Raw genomic sequence first — 22,004 nt, 5'->3', positions numbered from 1 at the left:
AGTTTTTTGTATTTTTTAGTAGAGACGGGGTTTCACCGTGTTAGCCAGGATGGTCTCGATCTCCTGACCTCGTGATCCACCCGTCTCGGCCTCCCAAAGTGCTGGGATTACAGGCTTGAGCCACCGCGCCCGGCCGAGACACTATTATTATTCTAGTATTACAGAAGAGGAAATAAGCTTGGAGTAATAAAATAACTTGCCCTGGGTTCCGTGGCTAATACAATATGTGAAGTCCCTGGGAAACTGAGCCCAAGTTGGACTGACTGCACAGGGTGCATGTAACCATAATATTGTATTTATATTTATTTAGTAATTATTTAGTAATTTATTAATTATTAAATGTTAAATATTAAAATAATATGTTTCCACATAACACATACTTTAAAGTACAACTGTTAAAACATTTTAAGATATTGAAGAATAGCAAATGTTTTATTTGTTTTTTGGTTCAAATCTATCACAATTATTTTTGTGAATATAACTTTATTATAAGCTGCCACAGCAGGGAGATATTAGGGTAGCACAGTGTGCTTTCTCAAACAATAGAAGTTATACTATGTATTTTTCCCCTATAGTGCCGGAGACAAAGACTCAGACTAATCTAGGAAAGGAGAAAGGGGTGCAAATAAACAATGTGTTAACATAGAAAGTTCATGAACATTTTAACTGATATTCAATAGCTATCATTTATGTGCTATTATGACCCTCTACACTAGTTACTTCATGCAAGTAATAAACAAGGTTCACAATCCTTGACAAGCAAAGGAGCTCAGATTTGTACATATTTTTTAAAAGATAAAGATAGTCTTTGAAATAGACCTGAGAGCACTATTACCTCCTTGGATATTGGGTGTCAGGACACACAGGCAGGAAGAAACCCATGATGGAAAAGCAGTGTAGCAAAAGGCAATCTAAATTAGAACTTTTGATTTTAGCTTAAAGAGTCCAGCTAAGGGAGCTTTATGACTCACAAACAGGACAAATATTCTGAGGACAGACAATTCACTAGACTGAACCCAAATACACAAAAGGTAAAAGTGATTCTTCACAGATGCCCTTTAATCACAATGAAGCTGTTAAAAATAATTATAACTTACAAATGTTGCATTAGAATTGTGAAGAAATATATCCAGAAGTTGCTGAGGTGGATTTAATGCCTTGATATATCTTGTGACTAAGAACTGTATCCCTTCATCATTAAAAACAGTAGTTATGATTCTTCGGTTGGGAAACATTGCCTTACAATTCTTTTTAAAAATCTGTGCTCTCTGCAAGACCTCTGTTTGATCTAAAAACTGGAATAAAATTTAAAGTATTTCAACATTGTACTATACTGTTCTCACAGGAAAATATCAAGAACCAATGTTTATTTTTGCCATCTTTCAAATTATTATTACTGGTTTTTAAAATAGTTTATACTTCTTTGATGGTATATATAAAAGAAATTCAATGTAAAAAACCTACCTTATCTAGTGTTGGATTACAGGTGACATACGATATTTGAGGTTCAATGGTAGCAAAAATATTTAAGAATGTACATTCTTTTAAATTCTGCTCATTAGAATCTTCTTTAGGAAATACATAAGTATTACTCCAAGTATACCCAAGCAAAACTGGTGGAATAGTTACTTGAAATGTTCCACTAATCTGAAAGAGTATATCAGCATAATGGATTATGGATTATGCATGATGAAAATGAACATCAGTCAAATATTAAGGCCCAGCGGAGTCCACTCCATCACAGAAAGCTGGCTTGCTTGTGTGAATGGGCTTCCACTCATTTGTACTTGCCCAGGAATGAGCAGGTTCTCTGTGGTGATGTGTTCATAGGTACCCTTGACACCTTGGGTCCCTGCCTAATATGTACTATGTAGAGAGGGTAGGAGTAAGAAAGGAATGAAACAAGCAAGTTACGATGCCAGTGATAAAGCTCTTAGAAAATCTAATGCAGGCTCAGAGAAGAAGCTAAAAGATCATGTTACATTTTGTATTGGGTCTAGAAAGAGAAAATGTATAACAGCAAGAAAGACAACCCTCAGGTCCACAGTAGGAGGAATTTGTGTGTGTGTGTGCGCGCGGGCGTGCGTGCATGTGCGTGTGTGTAAGAGGTAAATAATAATAATAATAAATACTAGCTGGGAGTGGTGGTGCACACCTGTGGTCCCAGCTACTTAGGAGGTTGAGGTGGGAGGATCACTTGGGCTTTGGAGGTTGAGGCTGCAATAAGCCATGATTGTCCCACTGCATTCCAGCCTGGGCAATACAGTGAGATGCTGTCTCAAAAGAAACATGATAGCTAATAGTTACCGAGTGCTTACTAATGTGCAAGACCCCAAGTACTTGATATAGATCGCATCATTCAATGGAGTAGACACTGACCTTATCTCCATTTCACAAATAAGGAAACTGAGGGTCAGAGAATTGAAGTATTTGTGCAAGATCACAAAACTAATGAGTAGTGGAGCCAGGATTACAACCCAGATGTGTCCACCTTTGAGGCCCACACTCTTTCCTACCACTGTATCCTGCAGTCTGGCCTAAGACTGAGCAATGTCCACAGGGACTTACAAACATAGGAAGCCCTGCAGCTGTACCTCCAACAATGTCTATTCCTATTGCCAGTCTTTGAAACACGTGCCGTCATGACTTCATGTGATTGCACACTGTGCAGGCACCTCTACCCTCCTATGTGATATTTGTTCTTTCTCACTTCCTTACCAATAGTTTAGTTGGCAACATGACAGCCAGGTAGTAGGAACAGAAAGTTCATTAGCACTTTAATTGGTATACAATGGCAGCCATTTATGTACTATTATGACACTGTACAGTGGTGACTTCATGCAATTAATAAACAAGGCTCACAATTCTTGACAAGCAAAGGAGCTAGGATTTATAAATATATTTAAATGATTGTCTCTGAAATAAATCTGAGAGCACTGTTATCTCCTTGGAAATTGGGTGTCAGGACACATAGGCAGGAAGAAACCCATGATGGAAAAGCAGGGTAGTAAAAGGCAATCTAAATTAAGCCCTTATTTGCTTGACCAATTTGTTAAGCCCTTATTTGCTTGACAAATTCATCTTTAAGGACTTAATTCAGAAGTTATCACCTATATTAAGTCTTCTTTGATCTTTCATTCTCCTCCTTAGTCTCTTCTTATCTACTAAACTCTGAACCACTCCCCTGGCATTTCCACCTGCAACCCAGGAAGAGTAAAGTACTCCATACTGTATGTTCCCACGTACCTATCTCATACCTCTATTAAAGCACTACAATATTATCACATTGTACTGAAATGTTCGTTTTATTCCATAGACTGAACTCATTGAGGTAGAAAATTCATTTCTGAATTTTCACATTTCCAGTGTCTGCCACGGCGTCAGAGATGTCAAGTGCCTTGCCTACCATCACTTAGTGAAGAAGTAACAGTGAAGTCTAGGCTGGGGCTTTTCTACTTTGCTAGTCATGTAGGCATTTTCCTGCTACATAATAACCCAACAGCAGAGCCCTCTGAGGGTCTCACAGAGACTAGGTGCAAATCATAAGTCTTACCATGGTCAATAAACAGTGTTGACAAGCTGAAACTCCTGGTACCCATGATTACAAAGCAACACCACTAATCAGAATGTTTCATGAATCTGATCTTATAGAACTCTTTTATGCAAATATAAATGTTGTTTGAAGACCTAAGACTAGTTTTCCTATTCTTTGTTAGTGAGCACTCTAAAGATACTGTCCTATTCTTTGTTAATGAACACTCTAAAGATACTGTCCTATCCTTTGTTAGTGAACGCTCTGAAGAACTGTCTAGAGACAGTTCAAATCTTCAAACACTTCAGAAGCCCATAACATTCTAATATAGGATCATCTTAACTGACCTACCAGCCTGCCAATCACAGAGTCTGATTCAAAGACAACAGAAAGTGTTTCTATTAGTGTTTCTATTAGCCAGAGATCAAAACTTAGAATAATGAGCAAAGAACATTTTCTCTTACCTCAGATTGTTGCAGAAGAGCAGAAAAAGGGAAGACAATGGATCCAAGCCAATTCTTTCTTATATATGAGTGAGCACTACAGCTCTTGAGACAGTGATCCTATGAAAATAAATAATTTTTTATTACTTAATATCATGTGATGAATAGTTCTACAAACTCAGGTAAATATAAAAAGTCATTCTGTTTCTTTTAAAAAAAGAAAAGGTAAATAGAAAAGATGTGTTTTTCTTGCTTTTTAATTTCTTTGAAAGATAACTATTTAAAGCAAAAAATAATAGTCTGGGAGAAAATGATCTGTTGTGGAGTTTATGACTTGTGTAAAGTAGAATGTATGACAACACTAGCACAATGCAAGGAGGGAGAATTGGAGGCATTATATTGTAGTATCCTGCTCTTACACTGTATGTGAAGTGGCACTATATTATGTACAGATAGTCTGTGGTAAATTAAAGATAATATTGTAAACCTGAGAGCAACAGTTAAGAAAACAAACAATTATAGCCAATAAGCCAATAGTGGAGATAAAATGAAACATAAAACTATGCCATCAATCCAAAAGAAGGCAGGAAAAAAGAATAAAGAATAGTTGGGATAAGCAGAAGATAAATAGGAAGATGGTACACAGCCAGGTTAATAATTATAGAAAATGTAAATGGTCGTACGTTCAAAGGAAGAGATTGTCAGAGTGGATAAAAAAGCAAGACTCAACTGTATGCTGTCTAGAGTAAACCCATTTTAAATATAAAGACACAGCTTAAAAGAAAATAAAAAGATATATTATACAGGCACTAATTAAAAGAAAGCTGAGTCACTATATTTATAACAGACAAAACATATTTAAAAACAAGAAATTAATCAGGAATAAAGAGAGATATTTTATACTGATACAGGAATCAATTCATCAAAAAGAAATATATATGTAATATGTAATGTATATCTAACACATATGAACCCAGAAACAGAGTTGCAAAATACAGAGCTAAAAAACATGACATCAAAAGCAAGTTGACAAATTTGACTTCATCAAAATTAAAAACCTTGCTCTTCAAAAGACACTGTTAAGAAAATAAAAAGATAAGCTACATATTGGGAGAAAATATTTGCAAATCATGTATCTGACAAAGGACTTGAATACAAAGAACCCTGAAAATTCAATAAGAAAATAACCCAGTTTTAAAAATAGACTAAAGACTTGAACAGACACCTCACCAAAGAAGATATATAAATGGCAAATAAATATTTACATGGAAGGGTGCCCAACACCATTAGTCATTAGGAAATGCAAATTAAAGCTATAATGAGAAACCACCATACAACTATTAGGGTGGCTAAAGTTTAAAAGTTTGACGAAGTAGTTTGTAAGAAAGTGAAAGAACTGGAAGTCTCCTACATTACTGGCGGGCATAAAAAGTGGTACAATCACTTTGGGAAACAGTTTAGCAGTTTCTTAAATATTCATTTACCATAATATCCAGCTATTTTTATTTACTAAGAGAAATGAAAGCATTTGTCTATAAAAAGATTTTACACAAATGTTCATAGCAGCTTTATTTATAATAGTCAAAAAATGAAAACAAACTAAATGTCCATCAACAGGTGAATATATAAACAAGCAATGAAGTGCATGTTTATCAATGGAATACTGCTATATAATAAAAAGAAATGAACTGGTTTGATACAACTACAACATGAATGAATCTGAAAATAATCTTTCTGAGTAAAAGAAGCAAAACCAAACCAAACCAAACAAAACAAAACACATACCATAGGATTCCATTTTCTATAAAATTCTAGAAAATAGAAACAATAGTGACAGAACACAAATTACTGGTTGCTGGCAGGAGGTAGACATGCCAACAGAGCAGGCGGACACTTTTGAGGGTAATGGATATGTTTATTATCTTAATTGCGATGACGGTTTCATTGGTATATACATATATCAAAACTTGTCAAATTATATACTTTAAATATGTGCAGATCATTGTATGCTAATCATTCCTCAATAACACTGTTTTCAAAATTAGAGAAAGTATTTGTAGTAGGGAGAAGCAGGAATTAGGCATAAAAGGGATTGGCATTCGCTCCCACCACCACCCCTCCCATTGGCAGCACCCTATGATCTTTTGGCCACTTATATTTTTCATTTCATCAACCAAAGGCCAGAGAATCCAGGGAAAATGAAAGAAAATAGCTGAAGTTTGAAAAAAGCTGCCAAAACCCTGATTCCTCCCTTTAGTTCATAACCACTGCTTTGGACATTAGGAGCCCTTCCAACTTTTTGTACTTAAGAAGTTACCCCATCTACTTACCAGGGAATATGAGAAGGGTCTTTTAGATCCAGAGGCTAACCAGCAACAATAGAGCTGAGCAAGATGGACTGTGCTGCTCTAGTCTAAAAGGTAATAGGCACACTTAGGTAGCTTTGTAGCAATCAAGTCCTTGGAATTCTGACGGATGTGCTCTCAACTGCATTAATGTTTCCATCCTAAGTCCCAGGGATGCTGGAGGCTTCTTAGGTCTACCTTGCCTCAGGCTATAGATTATAGCTCTATCAAAGTTCACTTTAGAATTAGTTCCCTACATAGATGGAGCTGGAGGCCATTATCCTTAGCAAACTAACACAGGAACAGAAAACCAAATACCACATGCTCTCACTTATAAGTGGGAGCTAAATGATGAGAACACATGGACACATAGAGAGACATAACACATACTGGGTCCTATTGGAGTGTGGAGGGTGGGAGGTGGGAGAGGATCAGGAAAAACAGCTAATGGACACTAGGCTTAATACCTGGGTGATGAAATAATCTGTACAACAAACCCTCGTGTCACAAGTTTACCTGTATAACAAACTTGCATGTGTGCCCCTGAACTTCAAAGTCAAATAAAAATAAAAAGTATGTAAAATTGGTTCCTTATGCATCCTCTCTGAGAAGCAATGAAAGAATTTTAAGATCAACAATATGAATTATATATGAAGCGACCTTTAAGGAATCTATTAGTGTGGGAACTGTATATATCAAGTGATAAAAACAAGACTTAATATCCAGAGCTATAATGTGTATGTGGTAAGTTTGCATATCCTGGTGTAGGTTGAAGCAGGGCCAGGCACTCTGATGGTTAAATGGTGGAAGAGGTGCTGTTATGATTGGACCATCTCTTTAAATAACTCATATAAATAAAACTCAGATATCTGTATACTTAGTCTCTCAACCCCTTGTAAATCAAAGTAACCCCTTCATCTTTGTCATGGAAGATAATTTCTTTGTGAGCAACATAGCTTGCCCAATAGGGTTCCTTATCTTGTCATCAGGATGAACACCTTTGTATGTTAATTAACAGTCATAGAGTTGGGACAGTGGCTTGATTAAATGAACCATGGACTAAAGGCTCAAATGTACAGTATGATTTCCACAAGGTAATAAAACTGAAATTTAAAATCAAAAGTTTATACAAAAGTCTTTCAAACATTTGAAAATGCAAAGATACAATATTAGAAGACTGTTAGGCCAAGCAAGAAAATGTAATATATATATATTAATTATATGTATATAATATATATTACATATATAAAATAAACAAGTCACTAAATATAAAATACATAGTCTAAGATGTTTACAGAGATAAATTTATAGTCTCCAAATGTTTCCATTATTTATGAGAAGGCAAGAGATCAAACAAACTAGGCATTCAATACATTTGGCAAAAGTAAATACAAAAATTATAGTCCTGGGGGAATAGGGAGAAAAAATTAATATACAAGTGGAAATAAATGAATTAGAAAACCAAAAAAGTGAAAAGTAAAAACAATTTCAGTAGTTGGTTCTTTAAAGAATAGTCAAACATCTTCCAAATTAAATAATTTTTTTAAAACTTGAAAGACAAGGTTGGATAAAGTTAGAAGTCAGAGGAGAGTAGATAATGGCAAGTCAAAAATTATGAGACTATGCTGAAAATTTATATGCTAATAAATTTTAAAATCTTGAAAATAACTATTTTTTAAAAGTATTTAAACCAATATCTGAGTTTTGGGTTAGTTTAAGGTCTTTCCGTGGCTACTGGGATTTCTGTTAGACTTTCAGTTAACCTAGGTTTTAAATCTGGAGTATGCATGGGGCTTGCTCTGCCAGTTCCAAAGGCAGTTCAGCCCATCTCTTTCATGCCGAGCATTAAAAATAGGCTACGTGTCTGTGAGAGTTCCAAGTCTTCAGCTTTCTGCTAATACATAACTAAAGAAAGGGAGATCTGTGGGAAGTAAGAAAACAGTTGATAGCAGGAAGAAAATATACAGGAGGGGCACAGAGGAAAAATGAAACATTTCTAGACAAAATAATGTTCAGTGATAACTTAAAACCTTCTTTTAACTGCGTAGCTATCTCGGGGCTCAGCCTAGCTCTAGTCTTTTACAAGACAATGGAATGTTTTGGCCCATAGCTCCCCTAAAACCCTGTCCATGAGAGGAGGGCAAGAATGCAAGGCCCTTTCCTTTTTTAAAGAGCATGCCAATATTGTCACAAACAAGTCTGACACCTAAAGCATGTGGATCTCATTCCAATAACAACAATCTCACTCTAATAACAATGCAAAGCAGTTTCAAGGGTTCAGTTGTTAATCAACTGCTACTCAATTCTGACCAAATTAGTCTTTGAGATAATTCACTTTTGAGAGAGAAAATTGGTTAGACATTCTTTTGGGTTTTCTAAGCTTTACCCATTATCAGTGTTGATCATCAGAACATTACTCAGTTTAACTCCTTGGAGAAAAGCTATCGCCAAATTATTGCTAAATATTTTACCCTTAGCGTTTACCATGGTTGATTTAAAGTTTCTTTAAGAAGAATATGTGTTGTATCTCCTGGAAAACTGGGTTGGAAAACATAGTCATTATGATTTGCAGTGGTTTTTACAGAAGGCTCATTCCTGTACCTTACTCTCCAAGGTCTTGTTCAGCTTCTCTGACATGGATCCCCAGTCCCTCCAGGTAGAATTAATTGCTCCTTCAGTAGCATTGCCATAGAATTTGGAAAACATTTCTATTAAAGCATTTAATCTACACACCTTAAAAGAGTAGAGACTATGGGTATGCATTTTTATATTTTTAGTAGCAAGTTCAATAGGGAGGAAACTAACGTTTATTTTAGAGCTTGCTAGGGTGCTGGGCATTGTGCTAGGAACTTTTACACAACTATGAGGAAGATAGTCAGTAATTTTAGAAATTAGATTAAGTAGAACTGAATTTTAGCCTTAGGAATAATTTGATCTCTTTTGTAGGAGTAGTGTATTTTCTTTGATCAGATAATGAGAAATATGTAACCTATTATATTTCTGTATTGGCTACAGAAAGCTCACATTTAAATGTAATGTTCTATTGCAGAAACCTACTTCTCCCAAGTTCTTGGTATATTTATTCCTCCTCCTCCTATATGTGGTTTATGATCTCTGTTATTTTTTAACTGATTTGTCATATGTTTGATTTTATTGCAAGTTGCCTCAAATCCTTTCAAGAAAATGTTGGATATAGACATTGCATCTAAAAGCATATTTACAAACGTGTTACTAGACTTCATTCAGTTTGACCTTAGAATTATTCCAGCATTGGCTATTATAATTATTCTACTTTACCTCATGTTTTTCAGTTATCATTTCATCAAAAATGTTGATATATATATTATCTTTTATTTTAGATAAGCTTGAGAAGCTATAATCATGTCCTGGTGAGCTGCAAATAAGAAAAATATATTCAAATGCTTAATTTTCTCAAAATCCACTTATTTCCTAACAGCATTATTCATAAAGAACTATAAAATCACCTGTGTTGTTTTCTTTTATGAAGTATAAACTAAGGAAAAGCTGTATATTTTGAAGACTGGCTGCTACCTTTCGTTAGAGCCAGCATGTGCTTTGTAATTTACATCTCTCTTAAGATGAAAAATAAAAATGTTTAAGTGTGGAACAGAAAGGCTTTCACTATAGCTATCAATTGCAAAGATTATTTGGAGTATTGTATAGATTTTTCACCTATCTTAAATTCTGCTAGTTTCCCATAGAGATAAAATGCTCTTTTATTCTCAGTTAATAGATATGATTTTAAATACAGAATTTATGGCCAGGCACGGTGGCTCATGCCTGTAATCCCACCACTTTGGGAGGCCGAGATGGGTGGATCACCTGAGGTCAGGAGTTCGAGGCAAGCCTGGCCAACATGGCGAAACCCCATCTCTACTAAAAGTACAAAAAAAAAAAAAAAAAAAAAGCTGGGCCTGGTGGCAGGCGGTTGTAATCCTGGCTACTCGGGATGCTGAGGCAGGAGAATCACTTGAACCTAGGAGGTGGAGGTTGCAGTGAGTAGAGATCACGCCACTGCACTCCAGCCTGGGTAACAAGACTAGAACTCCATCTCTAAATAAATAAATAAATAAATCACAGAATTTATTCTCTTTCCCATGTTAATTTTCTCCAAGCAGAAACTGGGATAATGGAGTGCATTTAATTTTGCAGGCTGTCTGCTGATGGCATTCTTGATTAAGTATATCTTGGAGGTAGTTGAAAGGATAGTGTATATCATGAGCAATGAACTTTCACTCTCAGCTCCAGCTTGTGTACTGAATCTCCATCAAACATTTAACAGTGATGGCAATCTCAATCTTGTACAATAGGTTACCTTACACAGAGAAACTGAAGCTCTGAGAAGTTAAATAACTTACTCAAGGTAATGCCACCAGCAAATGACAGAGCCCGATCTGAACCCAGCTTTTCTTCTTTTTAATATTTTTATTTAGTGTGTGTGTGTATACACACACACACACACACACACACACATATATATATATAATATATACTTTTTTAGAGACAGGGGTCTATCCTGCCCAGGCTGATCTTGAACTGCTGGGCTCAAGTGATCCTCCCACCTCAGCCTCTCGAGTAGCTGGGCCTACAGGATGTGCTACCACCTAGTTCTGACAAACTCCAAAGACCAGGTCTTTTCAGTGTACAGCTGCCACTGACATTACTTGTTGAATCTTGTTGCTTAAGGAAGCAACCACTATTTCAAAGGATCTTCAACAGCTTCTGTAACTTTTTGAAACCTATAAGCAATGATGATTGAAAAATGCTAGTTGAGTTTAGAGAACAATTTTAAGTGGAAGTTTCCTTGTATTTCCTAGTGTTAAATAACTAGCTGACTCCCCTACTTTGTTCCTCAAGGATTTCCTTTCATTCATGCTGCCAGAACCTAAGAAAGGGCAGGGGAGGCAATACTTATTTACAACACTACGCTAGCAGGAGAAAGGACAACTGTCATCCTTACAACATTTTTTAGCTTATTAGTCTATTCCTGACATCACTTAAGTCCTTCTGCATTATTTTGCATTCTGTATTCTATTAAAATGTTCTTCAAATGTTACCATAATTCTTCCTCCAGGAAGGGCTCATGGAGCTAATTATTTAATATTATTTATTACTTATAAATATTATTTATTATGACTACTTATCAATTTGCTTGTGGTTTTTGTTCACTAAACTGTCACAAGAAGAGGGGAGTTGGGGTCTTAAACCAAAGGCATCAAAAAGTAGTAGCTGGATGGTTTTGCCTTATCCAAAGCCTGTGATCCACTTGGTTGCACTCCACATTGTTCTTGGCCTGTTTCACTGCTATAATTGCAAGGATGCAAACACTCCCAAATCTTCTCATTAGTTCACTTATAAGTTTATGTATCTTATTGACTGTTTTATGTTCTCCTAAATTTAATTAATACAATATACTTCTTCTAACTCTAATGTCTACATTAATATTCCAAGTATTTCCAAACACACATGACCACATATTTTACATTTACAAACTTCTCAAACAAATACATTTTATATGTTAATTATTTAACTTGATATTATGTGATATTATATAATAGATTTCCCTTTAAGTCAATAATTTCCTTCACACACAAAGAATAAATAGTTCAAGAAAGCAAGTGTCAGAGAACAACGCAAAGTGAGAGGTACAAGATTCAGACAGGTAGCCAAATAACAAGAATATCTGTTTAGGAACTCTGGCCAACAACTCTGAAAATATAATTGAGCCTATGTTGAATCCGGAAGAATGAATTTGATTTCTGCTAATAGCAGAAGTTCCATAGCATCTAAGCTAACAAAATTCTAAGGTGTTTTTCGTTATAGTTCCCCTACCCCTAAGTTGAAATAATGGCACAAACAGGGTCTCCCTTTCTTTGCAAATCCTGTTTAGGATTTGAAGCCTTTCACTTTCAGAAGGGGTGGCTGGGATGTGAATGTTTACATAGCCTCCAAGATGTCATCACATATATGCAAGTGATTATGTCAGTTCTTCAGAGTTCCTTTAGCCTTTGTTAGTGAGGGATATATGTTAACACAGGCATCGGACAAAGCATAGAAATCCTATAAAATCATATAAACTATGAACTAACATGAAATATAAAATATTCATAGGAAATTATAGAAAATAAGTTATAGAAAAATAATATAAAATGATGGCTAATCCATAAGACAATCCTGCTCTACGTGTATGAATAAGAAGTCAATTTTCCCACCTTTCAAAATAAAAAGAAACATATTAATTGAAAAAATGTTTAGATGTTTAATAGCTACACATACCTGCTCATGAAAGAAATTTATACCCAGCAGTAAAGCATAGCAATACTAAAGGAAATGGCAATGGAATTAGATTCATTTTACTGGGTCATGAGTGTGTGTATGTGTGTGTCCCTAAACACCGCATAAAGGATTATTCTAGTCTATATCTGTTTTGTTCCTTCTTGGTAGCAAGCAGGAACATAGATGTATATTTCTTTTTGGATTTAAAAATCTGATTTATTAACTATTTTAATTAAAAATACTTTTATATACAGGAATATTATTCAAAAAGATATCCTCACTAATTCTTCAGAAAATGCAATGGTCTAAAATTTTAATGCAAGTTGACATATGTTCTAAAGTAAGGAAAGTAAAGGAGGACAACTATTTATTAAAGATTTTTAAAAAGGACATACCATAAAGGAAAGGACTGGCACAATTTAAAACTTCTTTTCATCAAAATACATCATAAAGAAAATGAAAAGTCAAGTCATTAGGGAAAGACAGTTTTAACACATATAACTGACAAAGGGCTGGTATCCATAAGATAAGAACTGCTTCAAAAAAAAAAATAAAGACAGGCCAGGCACGGTGACTTACACCTGTAATCCCAGCACTTTGGGAGGCCAAGGCGGGCGGATCACGAGGTCAGGAGATGGAGACCATCCTGGCTAACACGGTGAAACCCTGTCTCTACTAAAAATGCAAAAAAATTTAGCAGGGCGAGGTGGCGGGCGCCAGTACTCCCAGCTACACGGGAGACTGAGGCAGGAGAATGGCGTGAACTGGGAGGCGGGGCTTGCAGTGAGCCGAGATCACGCCACTGCACTCCAGCCTGGGCGACAGAGCAAGATTCCGTCTCAAAAATAAATAAATAAATAAATAAGTAAATAAATAAATACAAAACAATAGAAAAATAGAGAAAAGTATCCTTTCGGCTAGAGCAGCCATCTTCCATAGTTCGCCAAAATGACGAACACAAAGGAAAAGAGGAAAGGTACCCAATGTTTGTTCTCTAGGCCTTTTAGAAAACATGGAGTTGTTCCTTTGGCCATGTATATGCGAATCTATAAGAAAGGTGATATTGTAGACATCAAGGGAATGGGTACTGTTCAAAAAGGAATGCCTACAAGTGTTACCACGGCAAAACTGGAAGAATCTGTAATGCTATTGGCATTGTTGTAAACAAAGAAGGGCAAGATTCTTGCCAAGAGAATTAATGTGTGTATTGAGCACATAAGCACTCTAATAGCGGAGATAGCTTCCTGAAACATGTGAAGGAAAATGATCAGAAAAAGAAGCCAGAGAGAAAGGTACCTGGGTTCAACTGAAGCACCAGCCTGCTCCACTCAGAGAAGCACCCTTTGTGAGAACCAATGGGAAGGAGGCTGAGCTGCCGGGGGAACCTATTCCCTATGAAGTCATGGCATAATTGGTGTTAAAAAAAAAAAAAAAAAGATAATAAAAGACTTCTGGACTGTAAAAATGTTTCTCTTCATTGAGCAGAAGTGTGGTGTCCTCTCCCTCAAATAAATATTTAAAGCAAATTTTAATTGTATCCTAATTCATGTAATGTCTTTACTAGTCAAACTTAATGTATTTCTTGCTTAGATGTGACATGGCTTATTGTGCAACAAATTACTCAATTGGTTAGAAAACAGCTAGATATTATTTATGAAATATTTGTACTAGTTTGAAGATAGTCCCTCTAAATCATTATGGAAGAAATAAAATAATTTCCAAAAAGGAAAAAAAAAGAAAAATAGACAAAAGTAATGAAAGGGCATTTCACTGAAAAGAAAATACCAATGGCCAATGAACCTATGAAAAGAAGCTCAATGTGGATAAATAAGTAAACTGTGATACATCCATACAATAGAATATTATGCAGGAGTAAAAAGAAGTAAGCAATCAAGCTATAAAAAGACATGGAGAAAACTTACAGGCATGTTTTTCATGGAAGAAAGCCAATCTGAAATGGCTCCATACTGTATGATTTCAACTATATGACTACGATGGCTAATTCTATGTGTCAACTGGGCTAGGCCACAGTTTCTATATATTTGGTCAAACATTATTCTAGATGTTTATCTGAAGAGTTTTGTTTTGTTTTGTTTTTTTGTTTTTGAGACAGAGTCTCCCTCTGTTGCCCAGGCTGGAGTGCAGTGGCGTGATCTCTGCTCACTGCAACCTCTGCCTCCCGAGTTCAAGTGATTCTCCTGCCTCAGCCTCCCAACTAGCTGGGATTACAGGCGCCCACCAGCACAGCTAGATAATTTTTGTATTTTTAGTAGAAACGGGGTTTCACCCTGTTGGCCAGGCTGGTCTTGATCTCCTGACCTCAAGTGATCTGCCCGCCTCGGCCTCGCAAAGTGCTGGGACTACAGACGTGAACTACCGCGCCTGGCCTCTGAAGGTATTTTTTAGGTATAGTGTAAGCCAGTTGACTTTGAGTAAAGCAGATCATCCTCCATGATAAGGGTGGACCTTAGCCAATCAGTTGAAAGCCTTAATAGACAAAAGACTGGTCTCCCCTGTGGAAAAGGGAATTCTGCCAGCAGATTTCCTTCAGACTTAAACTGTAACTCTTTCCTGAGTCTCCAGCTTGCCATCCTACCCTGCAGATTGTGGGCTTGCCAGCCTCCACAATCATGTGAGCCAATTTCTTAAAATAAATCTCTCGCTCTCTCTTTCTCTCTCTGTCTACATCCTATTGCTTCTGTTTCTCTGGAGAACCTTGATGTACACAATGACATTCTTTAAAGGGCAAAACCGTGAAGGTAGTAAAAAGATCAGTGGTTGGCAAGGTTCCAGGGGGAGGGAGGGATGAACAGACAGAGCACACAGGATGTTTAGGGGAGTGAAACCATTCTGTGTGATACTATAATGGTAGATACATGTCACTGTACATTTGTCAAAACCTATAGAATGTACAACACCAAGAGTGAGCCCTAATGTATGGACTATGGTTGATAATGATGTATCAATGTTGGCTCATTGATTATAACAAATATCACACAACGCAGATGTTGATGCTGAGGGAGGCTGTGAATGTGCTGTGGTGAAGGGGTTAACTCTGTACTTCCCACCCAATTTTCTTGTGAGCCTAAAATTGCTCTAAAAATAAAGTCTCTTAATTTAAAAAAAAAAAAAAAATTGAAAAAAAAAACCCTGCCTCTTTAAAAAGAAGAAATTATAAATTAAAACACAATGAGAATATAATTTTAGATCCACCATATTGAGAAAAATAATTTTTAAAATACAAAATATTATTGAAGACATGGCACAAAAGGAAATTGTATATACTGCTGTTGGGAGTGTATATTGATATAATCACTTTAGAAAAGAGTTTGGCATTGTCTAGTAAAGTTGAAGCTGACTTCAGCTACAACCTAGCAATTCCACTTTTGAACACATATCCTAGAAAACAGATTCTCAAGTGTCACCTGACTAGTAGCATTAGAACCACCTGGGAACTTGCTAAAGATGGAATTATCAGACCCTACCCCAGACCTACTGAATTAGAAACTAGAGAAGTGGGCTTACCAATCTGTGTTTTAAGAAGCAGGCCAAGTGTGGTGGCTCATGCCTGTAATCCCAGCACTTTGGGAGGCCAGGCAGAGGGATCACTTGAGTCCAGGAGTTTGACACCAGCCTGGGCAACATAGTGAGACCCTAGTGCTACAAAAATAAAAATTTTAAAAAAATTAGCTGGGTGTGATGCTACATTTCTGTAGTCTCCACTACTTGGGAGGCTGAGGCAGGAGAATCACTTAAGTCCAGGAGTTTGAGTCAGTGAGCTATGATTATACTACTGCACTTCAGCCTAAGCAACAGAGTGAGATCCTGTCCTAATTTAAAAAAAAAAAAAAAAAAAGCTGTCTAGATGATTCGAATACATTAAAAAGGTCTGAGAGTCACTATCTTAAAAAGAAACTCTTGCACATGTGCTCCAGAAGACAAGTACAAGAATGTCCAAAGCAATATTGCTTGCAATGGCAAAAACTAGCAAAAAGACAAATGTTCATCAACAGAAGAAAGTATAAATAAATTATGGCATTTTTATACAACAGAATACAATATAGAAGTAAAAATAAATAAATAACAATGTCTTAGTTCATTTTGGGCTGCCATAACAGAGTATCTGAGACTAGGTCATTTATAAAGAACAGAAATTTATTTCCTACAATTATGGAGGCTGCAAAGTTCAAAATCAAGATGTCAGCATCTGGTGTCTGGTGAGGGCCTTCTTGCTGTGTCTTCACATAGTGGAAGGTGGAAGGGAAAAAGGGGACAAATGCTGTGTCCTTACATGGCAGAAGAGTAGAAGAAAGTGAACCTACACTGCAAGCCCTTTTTATAATGACATTATTCATAAGGGTGGAGTTCTCATGGCCTAAGACACCTCCCAATAGGCCTCACTTCCCAACATTGGGAGTTAAGTTTTCAACACATGAATTTTGGGGAGCACATTTAGACCACAGCAAACAGCTACAAGCATGAACATGGATGAATCTTTCAAAATAATTAAGATTAAAGAAACAAGATTACAGAAGAATACACAAATATAACTCAATTTATATAAAGTTGAAAACATACATAAGTAAATAATACATACTTAGGGATGAATACCTATGAAGTAAAATCATACAGGAGAGAAAGAATGATAAACACATTCATGGTTATTACCTCTGGGGAGAAAGAAAGAAGATGCCATTAGGTAATGGCACAAAGGGCCTTCTAAGGTGCTGGTAATACTATATTTTTTTAAGCTGGATGGTAAATAAATAGGTATTCATTTACTTTTCTTTAGAACTTATGTTTATATATACATATAGATTATATATTATGCTATACAATATACATTAGTTTATGTGCATCAAATATTTCATAATTTAAAAGCTTAAATAAAGCCTATTTCAGTAATTATTTTCAATAAGTGGCTCAAGAAAATAATTTTGTTATTGCTCTTTTTTTAGGAGCTATGGAAAAATGAACTCCAACTTACATAAAATCTACTTTAATTTCCTCATTCCAGCATGGATGAGATCCACTTGCTGTATTGGTTTGGTATACAGTGTGCTGGAAAGAAACTTCCACGAATGGATTTACAGTATCCTGAAACACATAATAAACATTGACTAGATTTTGAAATACTGTATATAGACGATAAAGATAGAGGCCTAGGAAATTACTTGGCAAATACATGGCTTAATTTTTCTAGTTTTTCAAACAACCATTATTTATTTATCTATTGAATAAACATCTATTGTGTCTATTCTATATCAGGTACTTTTCTAGGATCTAAAGATAAACAGAACTTTCTCTTAGGGATTTTAGTCTATCAGGAGAAAACATACAGATAAACAAACAAGTGCAATGAAATGTGAGAAATTAGAGAAATATCTTTAAGGTATGAAAATTATTCAGGAAAAGGAATTATTAACTTTTGGGGGGTGACAATAAGGAGAGTATCATTGTTTGAGCGTGTGCTCTGAAACTTTAAATCGTAGTTCATTTGGACAATAACATGGATATGTGTCAAGGCCATTCCAGGCAAAGGAAACAACTAGTAGGGCCCTCATGGAACAAGGAGTAGCACGATATGCAAGATAGAGAGAGATGAGGCTGATTGTAGGCGTGGGCCTGATGCCTGAAGATTTTGTAGCCATTTTAAAGAGCTTATACCTTATCATACAGACCCTGAGAGCAGGGAATGAAATGGTTAGAATTACATTTTATAAATGCCACCTTTACTGTGTCATGGAAAATAAACTGGAAGCCAAAGAAAATATAGATGGAGAGATGAATTAAGAGTCAATTGTAATTCAAAATAAACATAATCAATATTGTACTTTATAGAAGTGTTAAATACTTATCTCATGTAAGATCTCATCCGAGGCTACTGATTTGATTGTTTCTTTATGTCTGAGGAAAGATATAGATGATTTTGAACAAGTAGGCATATCCAAGGCTCTTCAGGAAAAACAATATAGAGACATACACCTTAATTAGTTTTAATTAGTTTTGGTAGGAGTGGGTGGGCTTTTCCTGTGCTTATGAAGATATATAAGTCAGTATCTATGGTTCTTACTGAGTTTGCTTTGAATTGTCTTATCATGTGTGGTTACAGCTAAACATTTGATAATTACTACTCTGGAAGCGCAACTCCTAAATACTGAACTATGGATTAGATCTGGTCTATGATAAAATATTCACAGGTATTCAGTAAAAGGGGAAGAAAGGGCAAGTTATTCATGATGGATGTCAATTAAAATATATATTGTGGGTGGAAGATTACCCAGGTGCCAAGGCAAGAGACTGAAGGCACAAACTGTTGCAGTGTAATAGAGAAAGTAGTTAGAATAAAGAATAGTTACAATACAAATTAGATATAGAGATGATCATGGACATTATCAGTCATTAGTATAAACATTATTAACCATTAGCTTTTAATATTACACTTTGTTGTATTACTAACATAACCAAGGAATAACCAGCGGGTATAGGGTCAGGTGCTGAAGGGACATTGTGAGACGTGACCTAGAAGGCAAGAGGTGAGCCCTCTGTCACGCCCACATAAGGGCTGCTTGAGGGCTCCTTGATCAAGCGGCAACACCAGTGCCTGGGAAGGCACCCGTTACTTAGCAGACCACAAAAGGGAGTCTCGTTTCCTTGGAGGAGTCAGGGAACACTCTGCTCCACCAGCTTCTTGTGGGAGGCTGGATACTATCCAGGCCTGCCCGCAGTCATCCGGAGGCCTAAACCCCCTCCCTGTGGTGCTGTGCTTCAATGGTCAAGCTCCTTGTCCACTTTCATGCTCCTCCCGCACTCCTGGTTCCTCTTTGAAGTTCTCAGAAGATAGTGGTAGAAGAAATAGTGAAAGTCTTAAAGTCTTTGATCTTTCTTACAAGTGCCATAGAAGAAAATGCTGATGTATGCTGCCTTCCGTCTCTGCTTTGGCTACCTAAAAGGGAAGGGCCCCCTGTCCCATGATCACGTGACTTTCTTGACCTTATCAATCACTTGGACGACTCACCCTCCTTACCCTGCCCCCTTGTCTAGTATGTAATAAATATCAGTGCGCCCAGCCATTCGAGGCCACTACCAGTCTCCACGTCTTGGTGGTAGTGGTCCCCCCGGCCCAGCTGTTTTCTCTTCATCTCTTTGTCTTGTGTCTTTGTTTCTTATGATCTCTCATCTCCGCACATGGGGAGAACACCCACTAAGCCCCATAGGGCTAGACCATACTATGTATATATATACACACACACTATATATATATATTACAAGTTATACTTTAAGAATATATCCCTCCTACTTTTTTGGTGTTACAATATTCTTTTTTTTTTTTTAACAGCAGGATGTTATAGAAAATGGTGGGGATTTTATATGTCTTTATTTCACAAAACAGCCTTTGAAATATGCATTTGTTTTGAGCATATTTAATCCTTTTAGATGAACAATACTGTAATTTGTAAGACAGTGGCAAAACCTTTAAGAGATGTTAACTATAGATTAGTAGCCAGGAAACAAAATGTTTGTTTTTCATAGGAAGAATTCATGAGTTGTGGTAGGCATAAATGTAAGCAAGCAGGGCACATGTACTGAACACAGACAGAGGGGAATGCCTAACATTCTTAAGGCATTTGGGTACTAAATATTAGTAATATATAAATCATACTGACACTAAATATATGAGACACTAAATATCCAGGATACACTAAATAACTGTGGGCACTTAATATTCATGATGCTATACTTTGCCCATCCACTGGTGATGTCCACTCTGGCCCCATGTATCCTCTGCCCCCAAAACACAAATAAAACCCACTGGGGCACATACAATTTGTAGATGTTACCTAAAAATAGCAGGTCTAAAACACAGCAGGGTGCAACTCTAGCAATTCTGATTTTACACACCATTCCACATTTGCTTCACAGCTTTCCTGGGGCATTTCCCAAAACAAAATTAGTGTCCCACTCATTTTCTCCAGCTTTCTGCTTCCAGTACTGAGAGAGTCAGTGGCATGGAATAGGGCAGTTGGCAGCAGAAGCTTCAGAATTTTCACAACAGGGAATAGAGACAAAGGCATTTACTTGATACAGTATGAGAAGGTGAGAATGCAGCCCATACCCTCAAAATATACATGTTAAAGTTACTCCGGGAATCTTGAACCCCAGAAAACTCTTAATACATGGCACTGACGGTAGGTTTGACTATGCAAATGAAGATTTCAATTTTCATTCATTTTATGTATATGGAGCATTAACAAAGTGCGAAGGTTTACAAATAGAACAGCATGGAGAATTATCATATTTAAGGTAGACCTTTTGCAACTCTAAAAATTGGGGCATATTGCCTTACCTATTAATTGTTGTTTTTCTGGTGGGAATATTATAGGCCCTCACTATTCGGACAAGAATCTTAATATCTCCATCAGAGATCGTCTGTGCTCTGACTTTTTTCCTTTCTTTCCTCTGAGGTTTTAACTTTCTCCGTGGTTCAACAAACTGACAAACTGCATCTGTCAATTGGCTAAAGAGTAAAAATTGATCATTAGCCTCGTTTGCTTTTCTTGGTTTTAAAAGATATCAGTCTTTTGAGTAATTGAAATGAGACCATTATTCTGAACCATATTCTCTGCATTATGGAGGGGAGACTGAATTGTCTTAAGGAGAAATCTTTTTCTTAGCATAGGAAGGGAGAGATGCTATGTTCCCTCATGTTGAGAGAGACCGTGATTGCTCCTTGCCCTTTGGGTACATGGTCCAAACAGAGACGTGGACATGGAGAGGTAAAGCCATGAAACATGATGATCTTTTGGAAGATTATTCATTGTTCAGGAATCATTCTCTTGAAAGTGCCCGAATATTAACATTTTCTACATGGCTCTGAAACTAGAATTAGTTGTATATGCCGCCAACCTGGGCAACACAAATCCATAGAATTATAGTTTTATGTTCTCACTCATTTTTCCCTCAAGGACTGAAAAGTAAAACACAATACAGTTCAGCATCCTAAATGAGTTAAAACCTTATTGGTCATTCCGAGTCTGCATGTGTCCTCCAGGGAGTTTTCCCAGAGACAGCCCTGTTCCTACCCTTAGTTCACAGATAGAACAGTATGAGAATTGAGTGACTTCACCAAACGCTCTCCCAGCTGCTGCCTGTGGATCTCAGCACCTTTGTACAGCTGAGGATTTTCTGTTTTGCAAAGGGGAGATTACAGGCTTAGCATGGTGCGAGCAGCAACATCTTTTCCCTTAGCAGTCTCAGGACAGGAAATCTTAGGGCAAAACTAATTTGGGACAAACATGTTTCTTGAATTTTTCTTTCTTGCCCTAAAACCTGTCAAAGGAGAGGGCAAAAAAACTGCCCCCAAATACTATATAATTGAAAATATAT

The 22,004-nt window shown here is 36.5% G+C and overlaps 1 protein-coding gene across 1 annotated transcript in view; it reads right to left on the bottom strand.

Moving 5' to 3' along the window:
• The window catches only part of CC2D2B (coiled-coil and C2 domain containing 2B), a 120,637-nt gene that overhangs the window by 21,862 nt on the left and 76,771 nt on the right, over nt 1-22,004 (bottom strand). The window contains 7 exon segments of the mRNA XM_065520131.2: nt 1,098-1,295; nt 1,465-1,647; nt 3,997-4,095; nt 9,618-9,714; nt 17,605-17,714; nt 18,452-18,572; nt 20,965-21,135. Of these exon segments, the coding sequence (XP_065376203.1) occupies nt 1,098-1,295; nt 1,465-1,647; nt 3,997-4,095; nt 9,618-9,714; nt 17,605-17,714; nt 18,452-18,572; nt 20,965-21,135 (979 nt within the window).

This window comes from Macaca fascicularis, chromosome 9, assembly GCF_037993035.2.
Source record: "Macaca fascicularis isolate 582-1 chromosome 9, T2T-MFA8v1.1".
Classification (NCBI taxonomy): Eukaryota; Metazoa; Chordata; class Mammalia; order Primates; family Cercopithecidae; genus Macaca; species Macaca fascicularis.
The sequence above is the reverse complement of the archived record's forward strand: the minus strand, read 5'-3'. Positions and strand labels throughout refer to the sequence as shown.